This window comes from Neofelis nebulosa, chromosome 4 (assembly GCF_028018385.1).
Source record: "Neofelis nebulosa isolate mNeoNeb1 chromosome 4, mNeoNeb1.pri, whole genome shotgun sequence".
Lineage (NCBI taxonomy): Eukaryota > Metazoa > Chordata > Mammalia > Carnivora > Felidae > Neofelis > Neofelis nebulosa.
In genome coordinates, this window is record NC_080785.1 from 145,728,157 (window position 1) to 145,741,777 (window position 13,621).

At 37.9% G+C, this 13,621-nt stretch overlaps 1 protein-coding gene across 12 annotated transcripts in view; it reads left to right on the forward strand.

The window, feature by feature from the left end:
* The window catches only part of ERC2 (ELKS/RAB6-interacting/CAST family member 2), a 936,036-nt gene that overhangs the window by 282,043 nt on the left and 640,372 nt on the right, over positions 1-13,621 (forward strand). For all 12 annotated transcript variants that reach the window (XR_009260858.1, XR_009260859.1, XR_009260861.1 and 9 more), the window contains one exon: positions 11,423-11,497. Coding sequence is in view for 8 of the 12 variants with exons in the window: in XM_058726510.1 (XP_058582493.1) it covers positions 11,423-11,497 (75 nt within the window). In the remaining 4 variants the exon portion in view is untranslated. The remainder of the gene's footprint in view (positions 1-11,422; positions 11,498-13,621) is intronic.

The window sequence follows — 13,621 nt, forward strand, 5'->3', positions numbered from 1 at the left end:
ACAACAATAAGGATAAGTTTCAGTTACTGCTAACGTCCTGTGTGCCAGCCCAGGTGAATACTTCACATGCTTATCTCATTTCAACTTCACCATCCTGAGGGATATAGAAAATTCAGGAACTTACCCATCATCACACACCTGCTAGGTAGAGACGACTGGGTCTGTTTTACTGTATAGGGTGAATTTTAAGACTTTTTCTGAGCTTTACCTTCCAGATAGTAAGGTTTTGAGGCACCCGGGTGGCTCAGCTAGTTAAGCGTCCAGCTCTGTTTCGGTTCAGGTCATGATCTCACTGTTGGTGGGATTGAGCCCTGTGTTGGACTTCTCACTGACAGTGTGGAGCCTGCTTGGGATTCTCTCCCTGTCTCTCTGCTCCTCCCCTGCATGCGCATACTCTCTCTCTCAAAATAATAAATAAAATAAGCATTTGAATAGTGAGGTTTCATTTTTAACTTTTGTTATTAATTTGTTTTATTGTGTATGGACAAAGAATGTGGCCTGTATCACTTCTGCCTTTGGAATCTGATTAAAGTTTTTTTTGGTGGTCTGATACATGCTCAATCTGTTTAAATATTCCATGGAATCTTGAAGTAGAGGTCTGTAGGATCCAAAGTTCACTGTAATTGTCTCTCCGTTTAATCTTACTAATTATATCATTATATCATTTAAATATTTTAGGTTATTTTTTAAATGCTTGATTTATCAAAAATTGAGAAGGATGTTAATATTTGAAAGTAATTATTTTTTTCCTCTATTTCTGCATGCCTAACCATTGCTTATCATTTAAGTTTTAATATCTAATATGGGATATCAGTACCATACAACTGCTATTGAGATGAATCTCTTTAAATTTTCAAGTCCTCAAGAAAGGAGTGAAAAATGGAAGATGGAATTGAAGGAGAAATAGGGAGATGACTATAATGAAAGAAGCCATTGGAGATATAGGTGTCAGCTTCAAATATCAAATCAAAACCATGTGGTGAAACATGGGCAGTATAGCACAGTGGTTAGGAGCAGAGGCCTTGGACCCAGACTTCTCAGGACAAGTTCCAGGAGTGCAATTCAGTAGATTGTGCAGGTTACTGACTCCTTTATGATTCCATGTCTTTGAGTGAAACATGATGATAATAACTGTATCTGCCTATGGAGGTTATTATGATGATTAAACAAGTTAATATTTGTAAAGTGTTTAGAAGGGTGCTTAGCACATAGTAATATATAAGTAACTATTAGCTATTACCATCCTTCACATCAGATTCCTTTTGGTCCAAAGGTATTATAGAACTTCTAGGCATATAAGTGCAATGTCATTTGTATTCTTTCAGTCAGTCAGTATTTATTGAGCACTTACTCTTTGCAGGCACTATGTTAGTTACTCGGAATATAAGGGACATACAAAGTCCCTGTGCTTATGGAGTTTACCACCCAATGGTGAACACAGACATGAATCCACTAATTTTATAAGTTAGTGTCAAATCGCAGCCATTTTCAGTGATATAAAGGAAAGGTACACAATGCTATGAGCGTGTATCTGAGGATGCAGGATGTAGACTAGTCTGAAGGGTCAACTAATGGCCTTTCTGTGATGTATTTGTAATCGATGGCTTTGTGACAAATACTCAGTGTGTGAAACAATGAACACTTATTATCTCACAGATACTGTGGGTCAGGAATGTGGGAGTTGCTTAGCTGGATGGTTCTGGCCCAGAGCTTCTCATGAGGTTGCAGTCAAGCTGTTGGGCAGGGCTCAGGCATCTGAAGGCTTCACTGGGGCTGGATGATCCACTTCTGCTAAGGCTGATTCACATGGCTGTCGGCAGGAGGCCTCAGTTTCATAGTTCATGGGCCTCTCCATAGGGTGTAGCTTGAGGTATTTTCATGATGTGGCAGCTGGATTCTCCCAGAGCAGGTGATCCAAGATTGTGAGCAAGAAGGAAGCCGTGTCTTTTATGACCAAGCCTCAAAAGTCACAAATGTCACTTCTACTATATTCTGTTTGTTAGACTGAGTTACTTAGCTCAGTCCAGAGTCAAGGGGAAGATATTTAGGCTCCACCCTATAAAGGGAATGTCAAAGAATTTGTAGACATTTGAAACTACCACATGAGGAATTGTCTTTTTTTTCTGAGATGGCTAGGATGAGTGTTGAAAATGTCCTGGACCAGGATTGACAGGTATTTTTTTTTTTTCTTTTCTGTAAAAGGCCAGCTAGTAAATATTTCCAGCTTTGCAAGGTCATATGGTCTCTGCTATAACTACTGAACTCTGTCACTGTAGCATGAAAATCATAGACAATATGTAAATTAATGGAAATAACAGTGTTTCAATAAAACTTTATTTACCAAAACAGATGGTGGGCTGGATTTGGCCTGTGGGCTGTGGTTTGCTGATCCCTGTACACAAAAAGAGAACAAAAAGCGTAGAGGATTATTCCAAGCAGAAGAAACTGAATGTTTCAGAAAGAAAAGAACTGTTATGCAGTTAAAAATGTAAAGATACCTAAAACAGATTTGTTTTTTTCTCAAGGTACTGTGTTTATTGCAACATTGTTTGTAGTGAATAAAAAGAGTGGGAAACACTTATTTACACAGATAAATTTTGAAAACATAAGTATTGTTGAGGTAAAAACCAAAATGCAAAAGCTTTGTGCAAGGTGGACAGCTGGCATTTATGTAAATTAAAAAAGAATGCACTCTGTTGTTAAATTTATACTATTTACAAGGACATGCATATTTTCTAAAAGCACAAAAACATGCATGAGAAATATACCAACTTTTAGATAATGGTTTCTCTCCAGAAGAATGGAGATAGGGAGGGCCGTGGGACTCCAACAAGTTCTGTTATGTTTATGGTTTGAAAAAATTTTAAATTGTGGTTAAATACACAGAACATAAACATTACCATCTTAACCACTTTTAAGCATATAGTTCAGTAGTATTAAGTATGTTCACATCATTGTGCAAGCAATCTCTTGCTCTGTACCCATTAAACAACAGCTCCATTATTTCCCTACCTTCAGTCCCTGGCAGTCAGCATTCTACTTTCTGTTTCTGTAAGTTTGGCTACTCTAGATACCTCATGTAAGTGAGATCATTCAGTATTTGTCTTTTTGTGACTGCTGTGTTTCACTAAATGTAATACCCTTAAGGTTCATCCATATTGTAGTATTGTCCCATCCATATTGTCCCTTTTTAAGGCTGAGTAATATCCCATTGTAATTATGTACCACATTGTGTTTATCCATCCATCTGTTGATGGATGCTTCCACATTTTGGCTGGTGTAATAATGCTTCTATGAACATGGGCATACACACCTAAATCAAAGTTTTGATGAAAGAAATGATGAGTTAAATAGTACCCTTTGCAAATATAGTAGCCTGAGACTCTTTCCTCCTTCTATTCTCCCACAGCACATTCCAGTCGAACTTGACTCACACTGTCCACCAAAACTGCTCCAGTCACTGTTACTAATGACCTGAGTGCTGCTAAGTCCTGTGGTCCATATTCTGGCCTCCTCCCATTAACTTCTCAGCAACAGTGATAAGAATATCAATTTTGCATCCTGGACTCCTTTCTTCACTTGATTTCTGGGATGGTATACTACTGGTTCTCTTCATACCTCACTGGGATTCCTTCTCAATTTCATATGCTGCTTCCTCCTCACTTCTCAGATCCCTTAATTTGGGTCACCCCTGGGCTCAGTCTTCTTTCCTCTCCTCTTCTTTCTATGCACAGTCCCCAGTTGATCTCATCTAGGCTCCCAGCTTTAGGTACTATCTACTGGATGATCCTAATTTTTTATTTGTAGCTCTTCTCCCCTCAAATCCAGCTCATATGTCCATCTGCCCACTGAGTTCTCCACTTGAATGTCTTATAGCGTCACAAATGTAACACATGCAAAACTAAACTCTTGGTTCCCATAACTCCCACTTCTCCTCTCCAATCTTCCCTATCTTGGTATTCCAGCTGCATTCTTCCTGTTGTCCAGAATACAAGTCATGAAGCCATCCTTTACTTTTCTCTTTCTGGAGTCTCCAGGCAATCTATCAGGAAGTCAAGTCAACTTCACCTTCAAAACATGTCTAAACTCAGTTCTTTCTCTTTGCCTACATTCTGTCACCCTGGTTCCAGGCTCTATCATCCTTTGCTAGGGTTTTCCCATTGCTTATTACTAGTCCTTATGGTTCTTCCCTTACCTCCCTCCTCAACCCCAAATTATACTGCAGTCCAGCAGGCAGAGTAATTTAAGGATGTACTTTATATTGTGGTTTGTCTTTGCTCAGAACCTTCCAGTGGCTTCCCATTTTTCTCAGAGTAAAACCAGTGTCCAGACAATGACTCCAGATGTAGAACTCACTTTCTCATCATCCTGCACCCCTGCATATCTCTGACCTACTACTTTCCCATCCCTTATCCAGCGCTAGCCAGGTACTTAAATATTTGCTATTCTCTCTGCTTGGAACATCTGTATGACTGGTTCTCCCACATCTTATAGATTTTTGCTCAAATGTCACCTTTGCATGAAGCTTTTCTGATCACCCTATTTAAAATTGCAATTGATCCCCTCACATAGTGTGTCCTGTTCCATCTTTCTGACTTTTCCTTTAAAGCACTTGCAAACTGGTTTGGTCTCCTTTTAAAATTATTATGCCTCTCTCTTGTTGGAATTTGAAATTAAAAACCCATAAGGGCTGGGGTATCTATCTGCTTGGCTCACTGCTGTATTTCCTATATGCCCTGCATCAAGTTACTATTTGAATATATAAATCTGGCATATCTTAAGACTGATGTGAGTAGGTGTTTGAGATTATAGTGTTACTTTCCTGTCAGCTTCTTCAGTTGGTTTTGTCCCTCAAGAGTGATAACTTAAAAATATGGCCTGAGATTCTTTGGCACTTTTTCCTAGAATTGAGCAGGCTTGCAACTGCTTCAACCAACAGAGCATGGCAGAGGTGATGCTATGGGACTTCCAAGGTTAGGTAATAAAGGGCCATGCAGTCCTTGGCTTATTTGCTGGAACGCTTGCTCTTGGCATCTTTATACCTGAAAGTAAGAGGTTGATACCCTGATACTGCCATGCTATGAGGAAGTTTAAGCCACGTGGAGATGCCATATACAGGTGTCATCATATATAGGTGGCAATTCTAGCTAAACCCAGCTTTCAAGTCTTCTTCCAGCCAATACACCATATACATCTTGGAATTGGATCCGCCAGTCCCAGCTGTTCTAGCCCCTGACATCATGCTTTAGAAACAAGCTTTCCCTAGTCTATCCTTTAGAAGTTCACGATCTAGAATTCATGAACATAATCAAATGGTGTTAGTCTGGCACCACTAAATTTGGAGTGGTTTGTTCCATAGCAGTAGATTACTAGGACAGTAAGGGAGAGAGGTCAGATAAAAATAGTGGATAGAAAGTCAAGATTTGAGGTGTTTTTTTTTTCCCTACTGAAGAAAGTAGATGGTGTGTACAAACATTATTCTTCCAGTTTCATCTTGGAAGCTAGTGTCCATCCACATTAACTCACTAGACTCTACATTCTCATTAACTGCCAAGAAATGTCATCCCAATGAACTACTTGAGATTTCATGTTTAAAATTTTGAGTTCTTGGTATGTTTCCATATTAGTCACCTGGAGGAGCTGGCAGTTTTAGACTAGCTATGGCCAAGTGAGTAATGAAATTATGGGGAAATATATAACCTGGGTTTCTGTGTCACAGTAAGATATTAAAGTTTTTGATGCTGCCAGTTTTCTTTTATTTTTATTATGTTTTTAGAACTGAGAATTGGTGTGACTAGAAATTCCAGCCAGAGATCAGCATTTCAGAGTCAGCTACCTATTAAAAATCTGGATGTTCTCAGAAACCTAGTGATAGAGCTTCTTATTCTGTAGCTCAGAGTAGGGAAGAGGTGTGCCCAAGGTCTCAGGCTGGGACTGTGGGCTCCTGACTCTCTACTCCTGTGCAGTGCCCTTTCCTCTCAGTAAGTGTTTTTTAGCCTGTAGTCTGGTTCAAAGATGAACCCCCAGGTACTGGACCAGGTCCTGTGAAGCAGCTGAAATGGTGCACACCGTTTTGTTTGTATGTGCTTTTGTAGTCATTTGTAAAGAGAATCTATACCTTCCATCTAATTCTTAACAGAGATCAGTGACCCAGAAAAGTGTAAGTCCACTGTACTTGATTAATACTGTCGTTTAAAAACTCCAGAGTAAGTTAAATCTTGTACTACCTCATATCTACATCAGATGCTTCTAGGGAAATTCTTCAGTTAAGATTAATCCATAATGGGTGCATCTTTCAGATAGTTAGGCATAGTTGAAGCACCCACCAACCGACACATCTTATTGTCAGTTTAGAAAAACTTGGTAAGCTCTCACACATTAAAATCACTTTTGTGATTCAAAAGCAACAAACAACACAGGGCTAATTAGGTATTATTTTTCCTTGTAGCCATTGCAGTAGTTAAGGCAGAGAGGGCTGGGATCTTTACAGAGAGAGCCTGAAAGCACAGAGGCTAACTTAACAGAGGTTTATTTTTCACACACACCACCATCCCATGTTGGTGTTCAGTGACCTTTTTATATGGCATTTCAGGAACCCATTCTCCTTTTATCTTGGGGTTCTACCAGCGTCTTGGGTCTTGGTGTACTTTACTTCTAGCCAGAAGACAGGAAAAGAGGGAAAATTGAGGACAGGGTAAAAAGTATTTATGGAAGTTGAGTTCCTAATTTCTGCCCATGTCCCACAGGCCAGAAATAAGTAATTTGGCACCATCATCATTGATACATGGGCAGTGGTGGTGGTGCTTCCTAGAAACACTCTACTTTAATGAAGAGGAGCACAAATCTTCTTGGTTGGGCAGTTGCTACTCTCTGCCACAGAGTGAGTGTTTTAAGGATGCTCAGTCTCAGAGATGGATGAAGTGTCTGAGATGGAACTTTCAAATCATCCATGATGTCTGCATGTGGATTACAATCTTCACTTACCTGACACCTTAGGAATTAAGGTGATCCTCAGAAACTTGAAGTCAGGATTGATTGAAATACAGTGTAGTTAAGATAGGAAAATTGCAATTTTCAGGTAACTGGAGATTTTGTTTCGTTTTACATTTTAAGGAGTGATGACACAGAGCGTAAGGACCCAGTCTTGATTTTGAGCTGGTTTACATTATAATGGAAATTGTATAATTATAGCAAAGAAAACTCTTTCCATTTTTGCAAAACTATTGCTACAAGTTTAGCTTTGTTATTGCATGTTTGCTCTTAAAAATGTTTTTGTGCTTGGCAGAAATTACAACAACACATACCTTTACTCTATGGTTTTTATTTTCTATTTGTGTTACTTAGTTGCGTCTTAATTATTTTTGCTTATTTTATGCAAACTTCTCTCCTCAAATTATCTTATGATTTTTATTCTGGAATTTGGTTTGGCTATGGTATGAAATTACCATGAATTCGTTTCTCAGACTTTTTCATTAAGATGCTTTAAAAAAAATTTTTTTAAATGTTTTATTTATTCTTGAGAGAAAGAGAGACAGAGCATGAATGGGGGAAGGGCAGAGCAAGAGAGGGACACAGAACCAGAAGCAGATTCCAGGCTCTGAGCTGTCAGCACAGAGCCTGACGTGGGGCCCGAACTCATGAGCCGTGAGATCATGACCTGAGCTGAAGTCGGACGCTCAACTGACTGAGCCACCCAGGCGCCCCTCATTAAGATGCTTTTGATACATATGGATCAGGATTAGTGACATGTGAAGTGTCTTTCTTCTACCCCTTACTATGGAGGAACTCTGACAAGTGACTTACTGTCCATTTTTTCATCTGTGAAATTTTATTAGTCCAGCGTGTACTCCCAAAAATCTTGGAAGTAACATTGAGGGGTAAGAAGCTTTCTTTGGAGGTTGAATTCCTTATGTGATTCACCCAGTGGTATGCTGGAACTGGATTGGACTGGTCCATGAAAGTCAAAATTGGAAACTTGTTCTAACAGCTGACGTTACAAATTAAGTATATAAACTGACGCCTGGGTGGCTCAGTCACTTGTGTCTGACTTCAACTCAGGCCATGATCTCATGGTTCACAGGTTTGAGCCCTGCAATGGCCTCTGTGCTGATAGCTCAGAGCCTGGAACCTGCTTCAGATTCTATGTCTCCCTCTGTCTCTGCCCCTTCCCTGCTCATGCTCTCTCTCTCTCTAAAAAAACAAACAAACAAACAAACAAACAAACAAACAAAAAAACCCACCAAACCTCAAACATTAAAAAAAGTTAAAAAAGAAACATTGTATTAAAACTCATAATTTCCTATTTTTTGTTACATTTTACTGTTATCTGTGTTCTTGATGTTATTACATGTAGTTGGTCCATATGGTATAAATACTGTACAATAGGGTACTATTGTGCCTCTCTTCCCAACTTTGCATTCAGTGACACTACTTAGGTAATTTGAAGTTGGCTATGGTGGGTGCTGGTTGTTAAATAAATATTTACCAGTAGCCAACTGGACTCACCACACAGAGGTTTGATTCTCCATAGCATGATATTGAGGCTTGAAAAAGAGAAGTAGTTAGGCATTTATCCAAGGGATACAGGTGTGTTGTTTCGAAGGGACACATGCACCCCAATGTTTATAGCAGCACTATCAACAATAGCCAACGTATAGAAAGAGCCCAAATGTCCATCGATGGATGAATGGATAAAGAAGGTGTGGTATGTATATACAATGGAGTATTACTCGGCAATCAAAAAGAATGAACTCTTGCCATTTGCAACTATGTGGATGGAACTGGAGGGTATTATGCTAAGTGAAATTAGTCAGAGAAAGACAAAAGTCATATGACTTCACTCATATGAGGACTTTAAGAGACAAAACAGATGAACATAAGGGAAGGGAAACAAAAATAATATATAAAAACAGGGGAACAAAACAGAAGAGACTCATAAATATGGAGAACAAAATGAGAGTTACTGGAGGGGTGTGGGAGGGGAATGGGCTAAATGGGTAAGGGGCACTAAGGAATCTACTCCTGAAATCATTGTTGCAGTATATGCTAACTAATTTGGATATAAATTTTAAAAAATAAAAAATTAAGAAAAAAAAAGAGAAGTAGTGCCAGGGACATTGTAGATAATAAAGGAAAGCTGCTTTTTAAAATATGATATAATATAATATAATATAATATAATATAATATTAGTATAGTATAATTTTTTGTTTTCTTTAGGTTTATTTTTGAGAGAGAGAGAGAGAGGGAGGGAGGGAGGGAGAAGCAGAGAGAGAGGGAGACACAGAATCCGAAGCAGGCTCCAGGCTCTGACCTGTCAGCACAGAGCCTGATGCAGGGCTGGAACTCACGAACTGTGAGATTATGACGTGAGCTGAAGTTGGACGCTCAACTGACTGAGTCACCCAGGCGCCCCTTTTATTTTTATTTATTTAATTTTTTAAAAATGTTTTTTTTTTTTTAATTTTTTTTTTCAACATTTTTTATTTATTTTTGGGACAGAGAGAGATAAAAATGTTTTTTAAATTGTTTTTGAGAGAGAGAGAAAGAAAGAGAAGGAAGGAAGGAAGGAAGGAAGGAAAGAAAGAAAAAGAGAAAGAAAGAAAGAAAGAAAGAAAGAAAGAAAGAAAGAAAGAAAAGAAAGAAAGAAAGAAAGAAAGAAAGAAAGAAAAGAGAGAGAGTAGGAAGGGGCAGAGAGAGAGGGAGACCCAGAAGCGAAGTTGCTTTTAAGGTCATTCCTTCAGAAAATTTCTGCCATTACCATGCAGCCTAAAAATGACCAGTATTGCTGGGTTATTTTAGACCAGGGCCTCCAAAAGGACACAGGATTTCTTTCTGTCTCTATTTATAAGATGGGTTTGGTAATACTTGACTCTGTATCTTCCAAGGATATGTTAGGGAAAAAATGTCTTTGTGAGACCATTTTGAATAATTAGGAAGCACTAATTCAAATTCTTCTCAAATTGGAGGTTGAGAAGTAGTTTTGCACAAGTTTGCTGGTGTGTGCCAGTGATGACTTTGGGAAGAAAATATGCTGTATTCCAGAGCTGTAGTGGTGATTTTCCAGGGCTGGTTCCTAGACATGTGCACCGTGTTCCATGACCAAGTCTTCTTGGGCCACTGGCAAATAAGAACAATGTAATGGGATATGGGCAAAGATTGCTTGTTTTATTATCCTGGGAAGGATTATCTTTTATTGTGGAATTCTGTTTTTCTGGCAATACTTACATTAATATGTTCTGTCTTTATGAGATGGTGATGATAGTAGACGGTAGTGGTGGAATGAGATTTAATTTTAATACCTTTCCTTGGAAAAGCTAGAAATCATGTTAGTTCTCTTCCCTAAAGCCAAGGTAGTTTTTTGTTTGTTTGCTTTTCATTTTTAATGTCTGTGGCCCAGTGGAATGTGAAGGCCTAGAACTACTTCATGTTGAATTTAAATGATTTTTCTGGAAGCAAATAAATCTTATGAAATTACTCCATAGGTGACTAGTATCAGTGGCATGGACATGTGTGAGCACTGTTGTTTTTTCCTCTCATTGGCTGCTTTCATAAAACTGTTTATAATTATTACTAAGAAAATCAAAGTATAGACTGAACAAATCTTATCTTTATGTCTTCTTCTGCCAAGGCAACTTTCAAAGTCTTTACAGAACTGTTCTTTGGAGAAGAGGCATAAAAAAAGTGAGCCTTCAAGGTTAAAATTATGTTGCTTGCTTTTTACCTGAAGTTATATTTGTCATATTCCAGAAGTTCTTGGGTCTGCATCTGGCTTTAACCATTTTTGTATCCTCTCTAACACTGTTGATATTAATGCCAATTTTAATTTCTTGGCATCATGAGTGTATAAACATATCACACACAGATGTGATTTTGAACAAGGACCGAAACTGTAAATTAGGAAGCAAGATATTCACAGGGTTTCATCACATCAGTTCATTCCAAAAAGTAACACAGTTGTACTGAAAAGGTTTTAAATTGCTCATTTCAAACCTACCTCAGTAGCAAAATGCCATGCGTGCAGTGGATTTGCAACCACGTTAGTCATTTTCTTTCCTCCGTTTCCATGCTGTGTTTGTATTGGTAGCACAGAGAAATGTAATTTAGTAAATTATGATTTGATGGCTGGGCAACAGCCCCAGTGTTGAACAGTATTTGGACTATGATTACTTGCTGGCTTTGTCACAGTTGACATTAATTATTGATGGAAGTTTCAGAAATAGCGCATGTGCCAGGAGGTTTTCACTGGAACGCAGGCTCCAGGCAGGAGTGATGCTAAAGAGGGTGGGGGAAGAGGCACCTGTGGCTTGTTTATGTCTGTGCACAGCAAACCTGCACCCGGTGGGCTGTGTGGTACCTGTGTAAAGGTCATGGTGTAACGGAAGGATGAACCGTCAGGCTTATTTCTATCGTGTTCCTCCACAGGAATTGCACCGAAGAAGCCAACTTCAGCCGGAGCCAGCCAAGACGAAGGCTCTCCAGACTGTCATTGAAATGAAGGTAGGAGCTGTTCACATTTGTCAAAAACAGCTGTGCCTCCGGAGTTTGTTCTAACTTGATGGTGCCTAACATAAACACTTGAAATGAACCTTGTGTTTTTCTCTAGGCACCCTGGTGGGTGCTTTTCTTCTGGATCTTTTTGCTTTCTTGGGTACATTTAATTTATTGTCCCTTTAATTAGGATGCCTTTTCTGGGCAAAAGAATAAAGGACTCAAGTATCCCTTGGCTGAAAGGAGGGGTGGGTTCTTTTCCAGAGCATGGCCAATGCTTTCAACCCTAGGGGAGGTTTTGTGTGTGCTTTAAAAGGAAATTTCTAAAGCTAGAATAATTTTTTCCCCCTTTTCATTCACATTACAATGAAAAGATATCTTAAGAAACTAAGGTTTGGCAAAGAAGTTGACTTACATTCAATGAAGTCCTTAAATAATTAAAACTGTGCTATCAGGAAAATGTACTTTTCAAAGAATAGTACTTTCCCAGGACTCCAGTATTTTCTCCTAACCAAGTCTGGAAGTAATAATAACTTATTAAGTACTCATAACATAGCTGTGGAAGCATAGAGATATGCTATTTAAAAGAATTATAGATCCTCTTGGATGGATTTAGGGGATTTAAAGAATAATGAAATAAATGATGATGGCTAAGCCATGATGTATGATTAAGAAACAGATCTAAATGAAACCCATTGCTTTGTCAGTATCTAGAAATGTAAATAAAGGTTTTTTACTTTCATTGTTTGCCAGAGGGAAGCAAATAGTGTTTATCTTAAGAGTAAATAATTCTTGATTTAAATTGTTTCATGAAGAAAAACATAACAGTGATGTTTACAATCTGATAATTCCATACTTGAATTTAACACTTGAGAGTTTGCTGGTCACCATTAGCCTACAAGAGAATTCCGAAACTTGCTGATAGGATAATGATTTTTCTGTCTTTTATAGTGTATGATTTTGAATTGTCTGCCAAAAAATCCCTAAGTCCTGGAGAAAAAGAAATTAACACCAGCTATTGAATTTTTGGCATGTACAGTTCTGACTTAGGATTTTTTAAGGTGTTTTCTTTTTCTTTTCTTTTCTTTTCTTTTCTTTTCTTTTCTTTTCTTTTCTTTTCTTTTCTTTCTTTCTTTCTTTCTTTCTTTCTTTCTTTCTTTCTTTCTTCTTTCTTTCTGGTCAATGACAATGTCTTCAAGTGAATTTTTGTGAAAATAATGTAGAACATTTGCTTTAAAACTGTACGTCCCCAGAGTGGGGTTACATGAGTCAAGGCACTCATAATGCATTTGTAGCAAATTGGTTTGAAAAATATCATCAAAGGAACCAAATGCCAATAAGAATGAACAATACTTGCTAATCTTGGCTCATCAATTCATTTTGAATTTATGTAATTTGAACTTGTTTTGAAAAGAAACTTATCATTCTACACTTGTGGGGGAGTGTTTCATAACTGAGATTTCTTCCTCACTTTACATTGGAACCAAACCTAAAATTTGGTTAGGGCTTTTTCTTTGTTTCTCTCTCTCTCTCTCTCTCTTTTTTAAAGAAAAGAAAAAAGAGAAAATATTTTATTTTATTTTTTTGTAAAGAGTCGCTCAATGTTTCTTCCACCCACCTGCATGCCTGCCATTCTGGTCTCTGGCACAGGTACTAATGGAAAAGAGGATGTATATAGAATGTATTTCCAAAGTATCTTTTCTTTTTAAAAAGAGTGAATTCCAGGAATCTTTAGAAAAATCAGGAATGACATCTCTCCCAGTGCATTGGGCATTATCTTTGTAAAAGTCTCTATTCAGACAATTAATACTTTTTGGTGACTTTTAGAAGTAGAAAATCTGTTTAATTTCTACTATTTCTTGTATCATATGTTTTATTTGAAAACAATAAAATAGTAAATAAATACACTCGTTTATGCTATCTATATGGGAAGCCATAGAAACATGATTTTTAGGGCAAATCCACATTTATATATTATCAGTAAATTGAGTGTGGAGTTTTTCTTTTATGGATGCCCATGATGCTGGCTTATAAAACACATTTTTAGGACAAATGATGATCAATACACTTGTCAGGGAATCGAGCCAGGCGTTTTTCTGTTGTTGTTGTTGTTGTTTTGGATGTGTATTAATT